Source organism: Chamaea fasciata, unplaced genomic scaffold, assembly GCF_029207755.1.
Source record: "Chamaea fasciata isolate MVZ Bird 193981 ecotype frontalis unplaced genomic scaffold, bChaFas1.0.hap1 SCAF_7, whole genome shotgun sequence".
In the NCBI taxonomy this organism is placed as follows: Eukaryota; Metazoa; Chordata; class Aves; order Passeriformes; family Sylviidae; genus Chamaea; species Chamaea fasciata.
The window spans coordinates 41,077,134-41,089,357 of record NW_027094092.1 but is presented as its reverse complement, the minus strand read 5'-3'; the positions used below and the strand labels follow the sequence as shown (position 1 = coordinate 41,089,357).

The following is a 12,224-nucleotide window of genomic DNA, read 5'->3' as shown; positions in this document are numbered from 1 at the left end:
TGGAGTCATTTCTACACTAGAAGTTTCACACAAGGCTGCTAGCTACTCCGTGTACTTCTACAGGGCACTGTAGAACCAAAAAACTGGTTGCAGAGGTCCTTGGTTGACCATCAGTCTTTCTGGGGATGTCTTTGTATCTGTTGAATGTATGATGATCCATTTGCCTTGGTTACTGATAGAATATTGCATCCTTGGTCATTCATACCTATGACTGAAGCTATGAAGTCTGGTAAAACAAAAGTATTAATGAAATTAGAACTGAATTATTCTCACTCAACTGTTATTACATCCTCGTATCCCTAGACTCTGGATATGGGTTCTATCAAAATACAGGTAGACATCATCCATTTCCCAACAGACATGCAGTCTGAGACGACCAGTGTTCTGTAAACAGTGAGGAAGAAGAGAGCTAAACAAGCATGGATGGAGACCTAGACCTTGGAACATTTTCATGATCACTACACATTCTCTAGCCCAGATGGTCATTCACTCGCTAGTTTCTGGCAAAGAGGTAGGTCATATAGAGGTCGTCAAGAGGGGGTGACAGTGATCTGGTGGCTTGGTTCTGGGAGCCAGGGAGCCTCAGCAAGAAACATGGAAGCAAACAAATCGAGCATCTGAAGTCATGGAAGGATGAGCTTGGTAACTGCAGTCATTCAGCAGAGTGTATTTCCTCTCCCATATCATATGCTATCATTGACATCATCAAACTCTCAGTGGAGTTTTTTTACCATCAGTGGAGACTTCTTTAAAGCAACCTCCTGTTGAATGTGCCTAGTGTTCAGTATTGGACCCACGCATGGAAGCAGGACTTCTACAAACAGTCTTTCTTGAGGAAGACTTGCAAAAGCTCAGGAAGTTTGTTTGTTAGACTGGCTGCTCTCTAAGGAAGTGCTCTTACTGTAGGAGTGTTACCCATGATTTTTACCCTCCTCTTCTTTACGCTGGCTGTACCAACCAGTCTAACCCCAGAAAAAACCTTGTAATTTCTGTAATAACTGGAGTTCCTAGCCAAGGGCAAGTAAAAAAAATTCTTGCATTGATACTCTCCCATTCCCTGATGCCCCCCCCAAAATCTAGTTGAGAGCCAAGTAGCTGTTCTGCCTTGCTTCCTCTGGGGTTTGAACAATACAGGCACAAACTGGAGCATGAGAAACAAGCGCCGTTGTTCCTCATACAAGCACCTTACACACCGTGAGGCTTTGCAGAACACCGTGAGAAAAGTAGACATTAGGCAAGTGTTTATATCCCATCAAAGATTCTGTCCAGCCCACTGCTATTTAAGTGATGAATTTCTAAGCTTTCACTCCTTAAGTTTACTGGGTTTATATATATATATAATATATATATAAAATGTCTTTTATTTCCTCAAAATTTCACAGAGAAGAGTTCATTAATTTGATGCTGCAATAAAGCACTTTATAAATGTATATGTCATGCTGATGTCATTCAGTTGTGCCTGAAGCATGTGTTGCTATTTATTTTGGTTGAGAGGGATGATACTATGTTTAACAATGTATGTCTTGGGTTCCCAGCCTGAGTTGGGGCCCTGATGGCTTTTCTTCCTTCCCTTAACATCAGCATTTGAAGCTGTCTGGCGGCAAAAGTCACAGGTAAGAAAGGCTATCTGGAGCCCATAGGATATGTGAAGTTCTGCTTACAGGGAAGGAGGCCTCCTACAAAAAGGCCCTCAGGGTCAGGTGCTGAGAAGCAAATGCATTGCCTGTGCCCCAGACCAGACCTTGGGTTTGATTCCATGGTCAGCCTGGCCAGAGCTGGGTACTGGCTGATGGTCCAGCACACCACTTTAAGCAGGAGTATTTGGCATGGAAGCAGGAGGGGAAAAATCCCAGCAGCACCCCAGCTGAAAAACTGGTTTGGCAAACCAACTCCAGAGCCAACAGCTAATTATAGCAGGGAAATTTGCAAAGCTTTCCAGGGATCACAACTTTTTGTTGCTGTTAATTTAGTGCGTAAATCATAAACACTTCCAAGCTCTTGCTGTTTCCAGCTGGTTCCCCTCCTTCTCTCTTGCTCCTTCTGCTTTGTGCTGGCTGCTTATCTGTCAAAGGCATGGTACTCTGCTTCACAGCTGCCTGCACCATTGCTGGCCAATGAGGGGCAGGTGGCTCCTCTCAGTGAAGGATGCTAGGGGCTCCTTACTGGCCTTCTGCAACATCAAAAATATTGTTGCATGGAGCCCAAGTGAGGGGGAGCAGGCTGAGCTCCACTCTGCTCAGAGAAAATCACTTTCCCTGGAAGGGGACTCAGCAGTTACTGCTATGGATATAACATGCCTAATGTGCTTTTATCCTCTGCAACAAGGTCCTTGCTGTATTGGTTGATGAACCCTGCTGTGCAACTCCTGGGATATAGAAATCCCACAGCCAGAGGATGGAAGCAGGAGGAATTCCTGCCCTAATTCTGTAGGTGCTGAAGACCTGGAGATGTCACCTGAAATCATAGGGTGAGTCTGTGGTAGTCTTAAGCTGCACTTTTGCCTGCTGCTTTGAACACAAAACTTCTTGACCAGTTGCTGTTGAGTTGTCTGAGTCTGCCAGCCTGGACTGGAACTGAGCTGGACCAGTCCCCTGGCATGCAGCATGCAGTGGTGTTTGCACACAGAAGGGGCTGTGCCCAGATTTTGCTGGGGCACAGGTGGGGTAAGTAAAGCCCATCACTCAGGGATGAACATGGGATTTTGTAGGAACATGTTTACAGCAACAGAGATCCCGTTACCTGTCTGATGTTTTTCGGGACTCCAGCTCCAAGAATCTGCTTCTTAGAAAGCACACAAAAAACCCAGCTGGGCCCAGAGGGATCTCTCTCCTCTGGAAGGAGAAAACAGAATGATAATGCCAAGAGAGTTTAGGTGAAGCCTGTGCAGCAGGCCGGAACTGCAATGCCTGGTATTTACCTAGGAAAGAGGAAGGTGTGGTTGTGGTCTGTGGACCCTGAGTTAAAACTGTAGTTCTAGAGAAGAAACAAACCTTTCAGACACCCCTGTTCTGGCTGTGAAGGGACACACCCCACTGTGTGGCCGCATTAGTCTTCTGTGCTGGTGGCACACCTCTGGAACAGAAGATTAGAAAGAAACCAAACCCCAACACACTGCACCTTTTCAGCTGTAGTCCTGCTGACCTCACTTTTCCACTTGTTCAAGATCATTTTTGATCCAAACTTGTCATTTACAGCAGGAGTGGTAATGTAATTTTCTTTTTCTTTTTCTTTTTCTTTTTTTCTTTTTCTTTTTCTTTTTCTTTTTCTTTTTTTTTAGCTTTATTAGGCCTTTCCTTATTTGCTAATAAAACTATTATCTAGAGCATTGCCTATAGTCTTAAAAAAGTTCAAAGACCACTTTCGGTTTATTGTTTGATGGCTGCTCCTTACTTATCTCCACGTGCCTCATAACGGCATAGTCAGTGAGGATTGACCCCTAACTTTCATCACTGTGAAAATTAACTTCTGTTTTCTGGTTTTTTAACCTTTGTTTTCTTTAATTTACAAGACTTTCCTTCCTATCCTATGTCAGATTCTTAGAGATTCTTTGGGCAGGAGTATACTGAACCTTGCTTTTCTCCCCAGTCTTACACATCCCTCCCTTCCCCAAATAGCTGAAGGACTACTAAACTGTGACTGTCTCCTGACACTTCCAAATAAAGCAGAGGTCTGGGGTTTCTCATTAGCATCGTGTAGCTGCCCTGGAGGTCAGCTGTTGCTGAAGGAGTGTGTGTCTGCGGGCAGTAGGCAGATGTAGTGCAGCGACCTTCTCTAGCACGACTTAAGGCTCAGATCTCCTTCACCAAGTAAACATCTGAAGTGGTGTAAGGCCGTAATTACCACTGCTGTGCCTCGTTAGAGCTGGCACAACCTGGCATGCTCTGCCTCAGTGCACAGCCTGGCCTTTTAGCACAAGCTTTCCTTCACTGCTGGGTTAGTCCAAGAGACTCACGTGTGAACGGCAGCCAAGGCATGGCTACATTACACAGCCTATTCTGCTGTGGGGATGGTGACTTCCAGCCTGCGGGGCAGGGAGCCAGCTGGGGAAGCACCAGCATAACTCAGGGTAGTCAGTTTTGCTGGAAGAGCCCTCAAATGGCCTCCAAGCAAAGCTCTGAGTCCATGAGCCCCATGCATGTGGGTTGCTGGCTGAGGCCGAAGCGTGCCCTATTAGAGTAGCAGCAGGATGCCTGAAGTAAACCCTGCTTGTGATGAAAGGAAGGCAATTAAAATTCCACTTCAGTTGCCTTCCTGTCCCGCTTCCTAACCTTCCAGCAGCAGGTGATTAGCAGGGCCTGCCTTCTGCTGCCCTGGCCCAGCTGTGCCAGCAGAGCTTGCAGCAGGCGAGTGCTGCTACTGCAGCAGAGCTGCCAAAGCACAGCAAAGACATTGCAACTCAGCTGACAGGTTTGTCTCAAGTTGACTTAGGACAACCTATTTTTTTTCAGGTTTAAATAATTTTGCTCTCCTTTTACCAAATTTTTGGCTGTGAACTCGCTAGCCCTGCTGTTTAAGGTTTCCCATGTTTCTGCCTAGGATTTCCCAAACAGGCTGTGCAGTGAGGTCAGTGTGGCTCCATTCTGTTACCCACCCCCCCGCAGCCTACTGGGTGCATACAGTAGTTCATCTGTGCACAAAAATCCCAGCAAAATACCTGCATCCATTTTCCCAGCCAGACAGTGCTTTAGGGAAGACAACCCTGCATGGCACAGGGAAGCTCTACCATTACCTCCAGGTGCCTCTTAGTACAACTTTTGCTCTCACAGATCAGCCCAGGGATGAGTACACACTACGAATTTCGTTCCATGCTGCATTCTTGATGTCTGTCTGTACACACTTTATCATGATTTTTTCATACTTCAGCACTTTGGAGTAGTGAGAACAGGCAGAATGCTCTTCATAGTTTAAAAGGAGACTCCAACAACTACATTCAGGGTTTTTTTTAAACAGGCACTGAAGTTTTTTTCCTGTCTCCTCTATTGAAAGCACAGTTACCACATATGATTCATACTTTAAAAAATGGAAAAAAAAGCCCCAAGAAAAATCCCAAACCTAGTAAATTTCACCCAGTAACATTACTCTGTTCTAGCTTACTAGAGGAGCTCTGCAGGAAACGGGAGAAAAAGTATACAAGAGAAGCTCATGCCTCAAAAAGAAAACCAAGCACTTCTTGTCACCCTTGGGGTTAAGCAGGTTGACACTTCTGATCACTGAAATTTTCACCCCTCCTATAAACAACTTCATTGCTTTTGAAGACAGCTCTAGGAGCTAATGTATTAGCAGGTGAGAACAAGCGGGTTTTTTTCTTCCTCACCAGTTAAAGCAATAGCTGAAGTAGATGAGCAAAAAGTACTGCACTCTGTGGACTCTAAATGGAGGTGGGATTTATTTCTGAAAAAAAAGTTTGCTTTGGCCTGAAGCTCTCGGTGGTGGCTGGCCCTGGGCTCCACAGCCTTCTAGAACCATTCTGTAGGTGGGAGTTTCCCTAGCACTGGTTTGCATGACTGTCATTCTTGTAGAGCAGACTAGTGGAAGTGTAAGAAACGACCGTGTTGAGGGCGATTTGCAAAGGAGAGGAACAGCTTGAACAGGATCACAGATCCCTTCAAAAATGGGAAAAGTTTGAAACATTTACTAGCGGCAGATCAAAAGCAGAGGGAAAATGAGCAGCTGCTCAGACTAAAAACTGCATCAAGCTCATGCTCTGTACTCCCCCAGAAGTGAGGAGTAAATCACATTGGCATCAGCAATCCTCATTGATCAGTGTTTTTCCAGACAGAACCCTCCCTCATCCCATCGCCCAACCCTTTGAACTTAAGCCAATTTGAGGACGCAAATTCCAAAGTGTTTTTTTAAGTTAGGTTTATTTAGCAATAGAAGTATGTACATGTAAGAGAATCCCCTGCAGCACAAGACATGCACAAAGCAGTGAGGGACTGAAAGTGGTGCTGCTCCATGGCCTTCCTCATCACCTGTCATCCCACTTTACTCGGCGGCAGGGCCAAGATTAGAAAGGAACAGGCGAGAAATTTATCAGTCCATGTGGCAGAGTCTTCAGGCAGAGCCTCCCAGCAACTGGTATTAAAACAAGCGGGCACCATAGCCAAATGTCTGTTTAATGCCCTCGAAGTAGTAACGCTGCCAGCCTTGCTTTGTTCTTTCCTCCTCACTGGCAGGAATGCCTTTGCCTTCCAAGCACACCTCTGTCTCGCCACCTTTGTCATTGAAGTTCAAGGTAATGGTTGCAAAGTGCCCTAGAGGAACCAAAGCAAATCTGTCAGCAGTGTGTAGTACAGCACATACAGCCCCCAGAGGCTGCTCTGCCCCTCCTTTCAGAGACCACCACTTAAAAGACTCTTCGAGGTCCTTCCCAGAGGGTCTACTTATGGCAGCTGTAGGCCTTCCCTAGAAACACAGCTCGGAGAGGGCTCCCTCTTCCTGCGGATTGAAGCAGTTGCAGCTACAGCTGCACAAGCAGCTACTTCATCCTTCCCAGCTGGTCACTGCTCTACAGAGAGGCTGAAGATGCAGACCCGATAATGTGGGATAGGAAGCTGGGATAACACTGAAGCAGCTCCCATCGTGTGCTCCCCGACCATGAGCCACAATAAAGTGTGGCAAACAGGGTTGGCATCCTTCAAAGACAAGCAAGTCCATTTCTGGACTACTTACCAGCTGGCCAAGATTTGAATCTCCATTTCATAACAAGTTGCTTCTCAGGAACCTTGGAAAGGGAGACAAAAGACTGAGTAATAATTTTTTGTAAATCCCGCAGTCTAACAGGAAACATTCAGAATTGTGTTGACATTAATGAAGCCTTAGAGATCCCTTGGGAAACACACACATAGAGGGAAAGAGATTTTAAGTGTCCTTTTCTTTTCAATCCCCTTCTAGAAAGATATGCAATAGTACAGCCCCAAACACTGAGACAGAGTCCCTGTCCAGAAGACTTTAGTGACAATTGAGCCAAAGAGAAAAAGGGTAAGTTACTATCTTTAACACTCCTCCAACCCCTGGTAAGTAAAATCACACAAAGACAGGGGAGATCTGTGACTGGAAGCCACATTTTCTCCCCAGACTGAGGTGCCATGCATTAATCCATACTACTAGGAATGCTTCAACAGCCACAGAAATTATAGATAACTATTGGGCACCAGGTAGAACCCCACAGTTAGCTAACAGAAGCACTGTAACAGAACCAATAAAATTACAGCCTGATAACAGTGCTTCCTCTGAGCAAGACACACCTGAAGTAGTTAGTACTTACTAGGTCAACAAACTCTCCTGTGACACTGCCATCCAGCAACTGAAACTTGCCTCCTTTATCGGCCTCCAAGGTGGCTTGTGCATGGGTGAAAGCTTGGACCATCTGAAAAGAATTTAGGAGTAGACCTGCATTACATGACATTATCTTCCTGCAAATTTTTTGCCCAATGCCTCCCACCCAGCTACAAAAGTTCTGTAAGAGGAGGTAAGTCCAATAGTGTAAGAGCTTCAGCAAAAGACAAAACCCCTGCCCTGGCCAGAAAAGCAAGTTTTTAGTCACTACAGCAACATTTCACCTGCCCAAGGAAAAGAACCTTCAGCTCTCTAGTGCTATGCAGTGTTCTGAGTCACACAGTGATTTATTTTGTTGATTTCTTATTGAAACCTAGTTCTAAGAAAATATATTCTTCGCTTTTTCATTTTTCTTATCAAAATAGGAAGAACAAAAGACTAAGACCACGTTTAAATAATGATACAATGCTGCTCTCTCATCCTAAACTACACAATAGTGTGCAGGAAAGTGGAAGCTATTCCCAAAGCATGCTTTTGACACCACCAAACCTGAAAAGGAAAAAGCAAAAACCAAACAGGAGGACACAACTGTAAATACTAAGTGATCTGGCCACATGCAGTAAGGGATACACCTACACACAGGTGCTGACAGCTGTCTGGAACTTGCTTCTGGTTGGCATTAATCCCCTCGTGTCAGCTGTGTGAAAAGATGCACGCACAAGCTTTCAGCAGCTACTCTGCAGAACAGCTTTCTTATTCCATTCTCATGGACTGTGAGCGTCCTACAGAACTTCTCAAAAAACTTCTTCTTAGGAAGAGCCTCCTATACGCAAAGAACAGCTCTCAGAACAAGCCAGGCATTACCTCCTGAGTAATGAATACCCGATAGAGCTCGTCAGGAGATGTTAAGAAGGTGTCCTTCAAACTGATCTTACAGGTAGGGATCTTGACTCCTATGGATTTGGACTGTGATGTGGCAGTACTGCTCTTGGCAGCCATCTAACAAAACAAGGAAAACAAACACATACACTCTTTTTTTCACCAAAAAAACCCCCAAACTAAAAATCAACAAATGGTTCACATATCCAAGGGGAAAAACAAAGGCCCTTGGTAAAGATGCAATTAGATACAACCATACTTTAATGTAAAGAAGATTTATCACTTGCTTGGAAGAAACATCATGTGCAGCCAAAGGAAACTCATGCCTATTCCACATATTTCCAATTCCTGAATGTATACATCCTATACACAACATAGGCTGCTCCTGTAAGTCCCAGAATCTAATACAGTGTACCTTTCTTCACTGATCCCAAAGCATGATTTCAGTTTTGTTTACCTTGCGGTCTTCTGCTTTAGGAGCCACCTGAGGTGCTGTTTCCATATGTTCACCATTCATTGTGGGCAAAATCATGCCCTGGGTGAATTCTGGAAAGACAGGAATGTGCCCATGAAACCAATAAAAGATCAAGTAAACCTCCTGACTGTACTTTGAAATACACAATCAAAAAGGGTTTCCTGGTTTCCCCCTTGCTCTTGCTAGCATCCATGACTTGAAACAGGTTTTAGAAAACTTCTTTTCACAAGCAATTAACTCTTTCCCTCACTCTTCTCCAGCAAAGGCCCTGCCAGAACCTGCCTACACTAACAATTAGGAACTTACCTCCTCTTTGCAGCCTAGACATAGCATCTTCCACACGCTGCTCTCACATTAATGCCGGTTAGCCTTCAGCTTAGGTAGCTTTTTTCCCCTCTCTCGTTCTCTAATATAAATTGTAATCACACCTCAAAAACGTTTGCCTTGCTGGCCTAGACACACCAAACCAAGCTTTTTCATTTCTTTTCACACTGGCTCTTCCTTTCCTCTATCACTGCAGTAAACAATAATAACTCCTAACTCCCTTGGATGTATCTTTATGGACACCAGACACCGGGACTACACGTGGAAAGCCAGGCAAGTCTGGCCAGCACCCTGTCCAGCAGCACCAACACTTCTGGAACTCCATCAGAACCTTCAGCCTCGTTCAGAATTACATTTGCCTTTTCTCCAGCTCAGTCACTTCTGCTTCTACCAATTATACAACATTTTCCTCCTTTTTCTTCCTCTTCATCTGTTCAGAGTAGCAAAATTACATTAGAAAGCAGTATTTTATCATATGTGCATAAACCTGTATCCTGTAATACTTGGTTCCCACTTTTTCTCATTTACTGCAGCCCAAAAGATCATACAGTTTTTTGTGATTAGCATTCTGATCTTTCATGGGTGACTGCATTTCCCAGCCTGACTACTATAGTGCCTGAAAAAAACCCAAGAGTACAGAAATTTGATCCTAGAAAAACAGCAATCAGCGGTGGTTTGTACCCAGCATATCTAGAACATGTACTGTAATATAGGTAAATGGATATAGAAAGCAACTGTAGCATTCCCAGCCTGTATTTGAAAGGAAAGCCAAACTAAACCAAAGCACATTGATTTAATTCCAACTCCTGGACTCAGATTTAACTTAAAAAAAAATGACCCAGATGCTGAGACAGCTCATTAAAAGACACCAACAAAACCTGCAAAGCAATTTCCAGACATCAGTTATCCTAAAATCCAAGTAACACCAGATGTCTTTACCAGTGTGGCAAGAGGGGAAAAAAACCCAAAATAACAAAACAAAAAAACCCCAAACCACAAACTTGGAGAAGATATCACCTTCCAAGGGAGTATGCAGACTGAAGGCCAGATTGTGCCACAGGCACTGAACATGTCACTGGAGTAACCAACACATTTTACTGGCTTGCATTTTACTTCTATCTTCAGGATATGAAGGGCATTCTCAGTTTTAAAACATAAATTCAAAAATACTGTTTATTACTGTGCTATCACCACAACAAATCTTTCTGGGCTGTGCTATACTGTCTAAAGCCAGAAATGCTTCTTCCCAAAGTTACTGTAATTGCTCTGACACCGTTCTGTTGAGACGGAGTGAGCAACTCCTCTCTTTACCCCCATTCCTCCTTTACAATTAGCCCATATGGATTCCCATAACAGTTCTCCCTCTCAGTTACAGACCCGTTTTGAGAGTGCTGATGTAAGTTTTCATTGCATCTCTAATTTTCTTTGCACCCTCTTGCTTCATCAGAGTCTTCAAGTTAGTGTCAGGCTCATCTTTAGCAAGGCTGACAAGGATCTAAACAACAAAGATAAGCATTGATTAACAAGGACAAATGTGCACCGTTCTTTTATTACTCAATTCAACATAACAGACTTTGGCTAAACTTTAATAAACAGCCCTGCAGTTTTATTCATCTTTCATCTCCCTCAGCCTACAGTACTGTACATGTGTGCCTAAATACCTTCTAGTGTCACAGAGCCCTTTGCACCTACAAGACAGAAATTAATTTGATAACTATACAACATGATGGGGGAGTGACTTTCTATCAGGGAGTGTAGTGACAGAATAAAAGATAATGGTTTTAAGTTGAAAGATAGTAGATTCAGATTAAAAATTAGAAATAAATTCTTTAATTCCTTGCTCTAAGGGTGGTGAGGCACTAGAACAAGTTGGCCAGAGAAATCTGTGGATGCTTCATCCCTGGACGTGCTCAGGGCCAGGCTGGATGGAGCTCTGAGTAACCTGGTCTAGTGACAGATGTCCCTGCTCATGGCTGAGAGGTTGGTAATAGTTGGCATTTAAAGATCTCCTCCAACCCAAACCATTCTTTGATTCTATTAACACAAGCAGTCTCTAGCAGTAAAAAATTCTACACAAATGTTCTAAGAAAGATAACAGGAAAGGAAATATTAATGCTGTGACTATTTCTGTTAGAATACTCCATACATCCAGCTGTACTTACCTCAACTTCATCGATGTCATTTTCATCTGAGAGATTAGGAATCTCCACATAACCTTTGTACTTCACTCCTGTCTTTGAGGTGCCTGCAATTATATTGTTCAGATCATCCTTTCTTACTCTGGTTGTTGTCAAAGCAAACTTGCATCAAAATACACTTCCCTTTATTGTTATTTCCCTTACAAGATAAGTATCACTGCCCTTGATATTACACATCAATCTGACCTTGAAACAAGAGGGGTGCACATCACTCACCAGTCCACGACAGCTTGATAGCCCACTCATAGAAGAAGATAAGTTTCCCTTTGCGGTTGTTAATGGAGGCCTCTCCATCCAGTTTGCTCACTTCTGTCACCTCACACGCCCCTTCCTCACCCTCCACCCTGACAGGCAGGAGGAGAGCTTTCAGCCGCTCCGTGGACCAGTTGGAAGCATCCCTCTCCGTCCTGCAGAAAAACCGAGGGGAGTGAGAATCTGGGACAGGCCACGCTGACCGTGCACAGTGGGACTATCCAGCGTTCCCCGATCTTGTCTCCCTGCCCCGCTCCAACACAAACACACAGAGATGTCTTCCCCAGGCCACCTCCGCGCATTCCCCCGGCACACCTCGGCTCGGGCATCCCTTACACACGCACGGAGCCGGAGGCCGCCCCGGAGGATCAGCCCAGGCACCCGGGCCTCAGCACCAGCCCGCGAGGAGGGGACGGGAGGCGGCCCCGCTGCCCGTGACTCCGGCCGGGCAGCCCCCTCCGCCCCGGGGCCTCCCGGGCGGCTCTGGCAGCAGCCGCCCCGCTCACCAGTGCCAGTTGTTGACGTTGGTGGCGTCCGCCCGCTGCTCCACGATCCAGCGCGGGTCTCCCTCCCCCCACTTGGCCATCGGGACCGGGATCGCCGCCTCCGCTCCGAGCGCCCGTGGAAGCTGCTAGAACCGCCGCGCCGCCTCCCGCCTTCCGCCCGCCGCGGGCCCTTCCGGCACGCCCCCGCGGCGCGACCCCGGCTTATTGGTTCCGCCCGGCTAATCGGTTCCGCCGCGCCGCAGGCAGCTGGAGCTGCCGCTGCCGGCGCTCCCGTCCCGTCCCGTCCCGTCCCGTCCCCACCAGCCCACAGCT

At 45.6% G+C, this 12,224-nt stretch overlaps 1 protein-coding gene across 1 annotated transcript; it reads right to left on the bottom strand.

Annotated features, from left to right (window-relative positions):
- Positions 1-5,845: 5,845 nt before the first annotated feature.
- On the bottom strand, positions 5,846-12,131 carry AHSA1 (activator of HSP90 ATPase activity 1). The gene is made up of 9 exons (XM_066188576.1): positions 11,913-12,131; positions 11,371-11,561; positions 11,119-11,201; positions 10,334-10,451; positions 8,615-8,703; positions 8,143-8,277; positions 7,268-7,369; positions 6,673-6,724; positions 5,846-6,254 (listed from the first exon to the last, which is right to left on the bottom strand). The coding sequence occupies exons 1-9, from the start codon at positions 11,990-11,992 to the stop codon at positions 6,082-6,084; spliced, it is 1,023 nt and encodes a 340-aa protein (XP_066044673.1). The 5' UTR covers positions 11,993-12,131; the 3' UTR covers positions 5,846-6,081.
- Positions 12,132-12,224: the final 93 nt, after the last annotated feature.